This window comes from Episyrphus balteatus, chromosome 1, assembly GCF_945859705.1.
Source record: "Episyrphus balteatus chromosome 1, idEpiBalt1.1, whole genome shotgun sequence".
Lineage (NCBI taxonomy): Eukaryota > Metazoa > Arthropoda > Insecta > Diptera > Syrphidae > Episyrphus > Episyrphus balteatus.
Genome location: NC_079134.1, coordinates 103,452,289 through 103,459,503, shown reverse-complemented (window position 1 = coordinate 103,459,503; position 7,215 = coordinate 103,452,289). Strand labels below are relative to the sequence as shown.

General features: G+C 32.4%; 1 protein-coding gene across 1 annotated transcript; it reads left to right on the top strand.

Annotated features, from left to right (window-relative positions):
• The first annotated feature begins 1,520 nt into the window (after window positions 1-1,520).
• On the top strand, window positions 1,521-4,190 carry LOC129906318 (WD and tetratricopeptide repeats protein 1). The gene has a single exon (XM_055982031.1). It carries the CDS (start codon window positions 1,839-1,841, stop codon window positions 3,693-3,695), a length of 1,857 nt encoding a protein of 618 aa, XP_055838006.1. The 5' UTR covers window positions 1,521-1,838; the 3' UTR covers window positions 3,696-4,190.
• Window positions 4,191-7,215: the final 3,025 nt, after the last annotated feature.

Genomic DNA, 7,215 nt, shown 5'->3' with positions numbered 1-7,215 from the left:
ATTTGGTCATAAAATATTAATTTGTTTTGAGCATTACATCACTAAAACGAAATAAATAAAAAAAAAAAACAAGAAAAAATCCACGCCACCATGTTTGTAGTTTATTTTCTTTATGTTGTGCGACAAGAACAAATAAAGAAAAACAGAGAAAGCACTACCTTTTGACAGATTTCAGATTTTTGTTTGATGAAATTTTTTGGGCAGAAATTCGCAAGAAGGGGAAATTTTTTTCTCTCTCGCGGCCATCTTTTTTGTGAAAAAATGTACAATTTCAGAGTACCCAAACAGGAATTGGGTTAAAAAAGTTGAAAAAAGTTGAAATATTTCTGTTTTAGGCAGTACCCAAACAGACCTAATATTTTGAATCGCCTCAAAAAAATCGAATTTTGGGTGTTAAAAAGGAACATGAAAACAGACCGAGTTCTTTTTGCGATTGTATGTGTGTCATTTGACAACAATTTTTACACGAACAAGAAAAGTCACAGTAATTTGACTTTTTCACAAGAACTATGCCAGGAAAAAATATCTTTGATCGCACATTGTTTTTTTTTTTATTTATTTCATATTTTTCCGCAATAAAAATACGTTTGTTCTCAAACAAACGACACGAAGAAAACTTTCAGCTTGACGTTTGAAAAATGTCAAATGTTCCAAGTGTGTGTGCAAATCCGTGTAAATCTCCCAAAAAAAGAGGGATTAAAAAAAATTCGAATTCTGCTTCGTTTGAGGCGAATTTTTTTTCTATGGAACATGATTTTCAGAATAAATTCGCTTCGAGATCGCCGAAAATTCGATTTTTCAATTGAAAGGAATTCGACATTAAGGCCGTGTGTGAATTGCGTTAAATAGTTAAATTAGTGTAAAATTTTTGACACTATTGAGGTGAATAAAAAATTTTCAGCTGTTAAAAATTTATTGGGCTCCGGGACCTGGTTAAATTTGAGTTAAATTTTTTTTGCAGATGGTTTTGTTTTGTTTTTTTTTTTATTAAAAAGGAGTATCATGGCAAAAAAAAGGCAGACAAAATTTTAAACAATAAATTCTTTTTTTGAAATTATTTTGTTCACCTCAATAGTGTCAAAAATTCAACACGGATTAAACTATTTAACACAATTCACACACGGCCTAAACAATAAATTTTTTTTTGAAATTTTTTTGTTCACCTCAATAGTGTCAAAAATTTTACACGGCCTTAGGTCGTGTGTGAATTGCGTTAAATAGTTAAATCCGTGTTTAATTTTTGACACTATTGAGGTGAATAAAAAATTTTCAGCTTTTAAAAATTTATTGGGCTCTGGGACCTGGTTAAATTTGAGTTAAATTTTTTTGCAAATGGTTTTGTTTTGTTTTTTTTTTATTAAAAAGGAGTATCATGGCAAAAAAAAAGGCAGAAAAAATCTTAAACAATAAATTTTCTTTTTTAATTTTCTTGTTCACCTCAATAGTGTCAAAATTCACACACGGCCTTAGGCCATGATTCCTGTACATAGACAAATTACACAAGTTGTTATTTGTCTATGTTCATGTAATTATTCTAATGTTACTAATCACTTCGTAAAAAGGAAAAAAATACATTAAACAGCTTAAGCTTTTCGTTCGTCTCAAGATCAGTTAAAGGATTATCAAGTTAAAATAAAGAAAAATATATAAAAAAGAAAAAAATCAAATAACTTCACTTTCCACCCTCCATACAACTCCCAAACTTCAAAATCACAATGCCATTTAAGATGTATAGCACGAACCACGAAATGGATTATTCCAAACAATGAATTTTGGGCCAATCAAGTGTGCATTAATATAGTTTAAAATCCTTACGAAAAATAAAAAAATAATCCAAAATGTTAAGCAGCAAATTTTATTCTAAAACCAACACAGCCCAATGGGTTATTGACAGGCAATACGGTCGAATCGACAATTTTATCCGACAAAGCCTACAAAGTGCATCTTACTTAATTGATCGTCTTGAATTGGAGTCTGTTCTTGAAGGGCATGATGGCTGCGTCAATTGCCTCGAATGGAGCACCGATGGCAAGATTCTTGCTTCTGGCTCTGATGATTTCCAAGTAATCCTCTGGGATGTTTTCCATAAGAAAAAAATAAAAACAATCAAAACACCCCACACTGGCAACATGTTTTCGGTTAAGTTTTTACCAAAGAGTGGAAATTCGCTCATTGCATCGGGAGCGGCTGATAAATGCATCTATGTTTTTGATGTGAATCGTTCAAACGAGAAAATTATGGATTGCAGTTGCCATCTAGCTAGAGTTAAGAGATTGGCAACAGCTCCAGATCATCCGTATATCTTTTGGTCGGTTGGCGAAGATGGATGTCTTTTTCAATTTGATATACGCGAAAATCATCGTTGTCGATCAGAAGATAATGTTAGACTTTTAAATCTTTCAGCAAGTATAAAACTTCCAACAGAGGCCAAATGCATTGCTATAAATCCTCGAAGAACAGAACAGATAGCTTTGGGAGCAAATGATCCATACGCACGTATCTACGACCGACGTATGTTGACCAGGACCTCCGTTAGTTCACCACCTACCAACAACCAGGGTGAAGAAATTAGCGTAGTACCTAAAGATTGTGTAACTTATTATAGTCCAGGACATATACAGCAGTCAACTCAGAGGTATATTGACCACGACAGTCGAGCTATTACATATTTGACCTTCAATGACACTGGGAATGAACTTCTTGTCAACATGGGTGGTGATCATATTTATCTGTATGATTTGCAGACGGCTCAACAGCCTGTTTTCTTGAATTTACCCGAATACCAACCGCCTGCTCTGGATGAGACTGTACGTTCAACAGCTTTTCCCGTAACGTCGGAGGTTAGTAAAAGGAACCTACCAGAAAATATTGAAATTTTTAAAAAAATGGGCAATGAATTCCTGGAGAACGAGAAATATGTGCGTGCTATTGATCAATATTCTGAGGCTATTTCTATCTTTCCAGACTGTCCCGTTCTGTATTTCAATCGCGCTATCGCCTATATGCGTCGACTTTGGTATGGAGATGTATATGCTGCTTTGAGAGATTGTCATCAAGCTCTTAAGTTAGATCCTTCTTACATTAAAGCACACTTTCGCCTGGCTCGTGCTTTACTAGATCTTGGTCGTGCTAAGGAAGCCGATGAATGCCTCAAGGAGCTTGTCAATCGTTTCCCGAATTATACAAACAACCACGGTGTGATGATGCTGCGCAAGGACATCATGGAAAACAGGGATGCTAAAAGTGAGGACTCATTTGACCCAGTAGAACTGCCTGTCGCTGAATGGCGTTTCAGAAGCAAAGCCAAAGACTATTATAAGCGTTTCGTTGGTCATTGCAATACTACTACGGACATAAAAGAAGCAAACTATTTTGGTAAAGATGGTGAGTTTATTGTAGCTGGGTCGGATGATGGAAATTTTTTTATATGGGATCGCAAAACTTGCAAAATTCGCAGTGTCTACAAGGCAGATATGGCAATAGTCAATTGTGTACAACCACATCCTGAAATATGTCTAATGGCTACAAGTGGAATTGACCACGATATAAAAATATGGAGTCCTCAAGGAGAAATTCCCAACGAGAAACGAAACCGTGTACAATACATTGATAAAATTGTGGAAACCAATCAACACAGAATGAAGGCAGATCCATTTGATTTAAATACTCCCGGGACTTTTTGTAGAAGTAGCTAGTTAATGAACCAATTGATAATGAAGTTTTATGTTACGTTTATAGAAGGCAATGTCCACCACCAATCACATGTATCCTTAATTATGTTAGTTGACTTTTATTTGATAAATTGTGTTTCTTATACATTTTATAACAATTTGAAAGATATCCAGTGATGAAAAAATTGTTGCAAAAACTAAAAAGTTGCAGTGTGATAAATTATCTCAATATATTTTAAATGTGTAAGTTTTTTTTTGTTTTCTATTTAAAGGTTAACCTACGAAGGCCTATTAAAAATGTCATTTTAAAACTTTAAACCATTATAATAATAGGTGTTTTCAACACATTCAAATATTCAACAAGTTATATTTTCTTTGTTAAAATAATTTTCTAGTACCTACCTACATACAAAATATAACATAAGAATTTAAAGATATTTCTAAAACAAACTATTTTTATTTTTGAACGTTAAATATTGGGGGGAGGATGAATTTTTGAAACTATTAAGGTGAAAAGAAAAATTTAGATGTTCTGAAAGTAGTGCCATTTTTTTTTTTTTTTATTTCGGTAATGTGTAAAATTTTACAGCAAAAATAAAACTTTGGCAAGCTCTCCTGGGCTAACGAATTCACATTATTTAATGAAATTGAAACAGTATATTTACTTTTCAAAACTGAATGTGCTATTTCTTAGTTTTTCGATTTTTTGCTTAGATCATTTCGCAGCTTATAACTCCCTCAAAAATGACTATTTTTGAGTAAAGCCTGGTACGCTGCTCGCGCTAAATTTTAGCTGAGATAAAATTCCCATACAAGTTATCGATAACTTGTATGGGATCCATTTTATTTCGGCTAAAAATGTTCGATAATTTGTATGGGAGCTAAAATTTAGCTGCTCGCGCTAAATTTTAGCTGAGATAAAATTCCCATACAAGTTATCAATAACTTGTATGGGATCCATTTTATCTCGGCTAAAAATTTTCGATAATTTGTATGGGAGCTAAAATTTAGCGCGAGCAGCGTACCAGGCTTTAAATAAAAAATATACATAAAGTATTTTGTATGATCTAAAAAAACATGATTTTGAACATTTTGGCTGTGGATATAAAAGCCAATATTACTTAAATTTTTTTTTTTAATATGCAAGTATTTGTTTTTTTCAAAACCTACATGTGCTATTTTTTAGATTTTTAAATATTGAGTTTATTAATTTTTAATTAAATTCATTAACTCAGAGCGAAAATTATGAGATACATAAAAATTCACCCAAAAGTAAGACGAAGAATATCGTTTTATTTTCTTATTTTATAAGACGATAGACGACATTTTTCGGGTTACCTTTTTTTTTGTTCTAGTTTTGTGTTTGTTTATGGAGTGAGTTGAAAAGCAGATAGGTGTGTAGAGTAGAACTGAAAGCAGAGTTGTTGAAATAATGTTGACAGCGTGTGTAGGTGTTGATTGAAATTATATTCATGTTGTCAGAAGTTTATGTTGTTGAGTTTGAGAATTTCAAAAGGTAAAGCCTGGTACGCTGCTCGCGCTAAATTTTAGCTCCCATACAAATTATCGAAAATTTTTAGCCGAGATAAAATGGATTCCATACAAGTTATCGATAACTTGTATGGGAATTTTATCTCAGCTAAAATTTAGCGCGAGCAGCGTACCAGGCTTAAGACGGAAATAACCGAGTTATATGAACCCTTCGCCACTGATATGTATTTGTTTTTCCTGAATCAATATTTATGCTTTTTTTAGATTTTTTTTTTTTTTAATTTGGTAATTGCATCTTTGTTTTTGTAGCACCGGAAACGATTTATGTAACTCCTGAAACAATAATCAACGGTATTATACTGGAATTTAAATACAGTGTCTCCATTTTCATATATAAATATTTTTTTTATTATTAGGTGTGTTTTTTTGTTTATCTACATATATAGATTTTGTGCAAAAAAACGACATCGGGAAATCTGAAATCTGTCCAAATGTTTGGCACCACTGTACATACACTTTGGCAGCTGACTGTCAAAAATGTGCCGTGCTCATGTTATTTTTTTTCCATGTTGGATTCAGAAAGTTTTTTTTTTAACAAAAAACAAAAATTATCTGTATATTGTAAGCTACATTTTACGACCATGACCATTAACATTAGTTGCATCGTTCTAGTGTTATAAGCGTTTGAAGGTAGCCATATTGATTTTTTTTAAATCAAATGTGGAAACTTTTATTTTTATTTCTAATTTTTCGAAAAATCTTTGGTAATTTTATATATATATTTGTTCAACAATCTTATCAGGATCCATTTAAGACTTTTATCTGAAAAGTGCATTGCGTATGTCTCGAAATATTAACATTTCAATGCAACCATGTCAAAAAAATGTTTGGTTATTTTTTTCTATGAGAGCTTTTTTCAAACCTCATTTTCTCCGCTTTTTTTTTTGTTAATATTTCTGTATGCACACAACAATTAAACTACCTCTTGGCAATACTGTTTTTATCGAAAGAAAGTAAAATCTGGATAATTATCTGGATTTTTCAAAAATCTATACAGATTAAGTTTGTTGTTTTTAAAGCCTGGTAGGTACGCTGCTCGCGGTAAATTTTAGCTGAGATAAAATTCCCATACAAGTTATCGATAATTTGTATGGGATCCATTTTAGCTCAGATAAAATTTTTCGATAATTTGTATGGGAGCTAAAATTTAGCGCGAGCAGCGTACCAGGCTTAACACGTAAATTGTTTTGATTTCAAAAATCTCGATGTCGTTTTTTTGCACAAAATCTATACAGATAAACAAAAAAACACACCTATTATCATAGAGGAAGGAATACCTAGAGAGCCGACTCGTACCCATTTTGCCTAAAACACCCGCAAATTTAATTTCAGATAATTGGTATACATGATTGAATAATTACAAATAGAAGTGACACCGCAGATTACTCTGCAACTACAAGAGTACCGGAAGATAGATGAACTACATGTTTGCACCTCAACTATTATGTATTTTCGAGTTGAGTCTTAAGCCTGGTACGCTGCTCGCGCTAAATTTTAGCCGAGATAAAATTCCCATACAAGTTATCGATAATTTGTATGGGATCCATTTTAGCTCAGATAAAAATTTTCGATAATTTGTATGGGAGCTAAAATTTAGCGAGAGCAGCGTACCAGGCTTTAACTAATAATTTTTTTAAACCTTCATAAAAAAATTAATAATTATTATTATACATATCAAAGAGCTTATATTGATATAAGTTTTCGTATATTGAAAAGTCATACTAGTCTAGAGAACAAGGACGATGCCTTTTACTCCTACTGGCCTAGGTTCGAATACCGGTAAAATTTGAAATTGTTTTTTTTTTTTTTTGCGGAGATTTTTTTTGAGAAATTTAATTAATTTGTATTTTAAATCTCAGATTTCATGATCTATTTGCGTCCTGAGATTCAAAAAATGACAAAAAAATGAATCTGAGATTCAAGAATCTGATTCTGGATTTTTATCAACTTTCCCACACGCACTTTCACACACACTTCTCTGTTTGACATTTGT

What these genes read in the sequence shown, in the direction of transcription:
- LOC129906318 (XM_055982031.1), top strand. Translation starts at nt 1,839, where the DNA reads ATGTTAAGCAGCAAATTTTATTCTAAAACCAACACAGCCCAATGGGTT.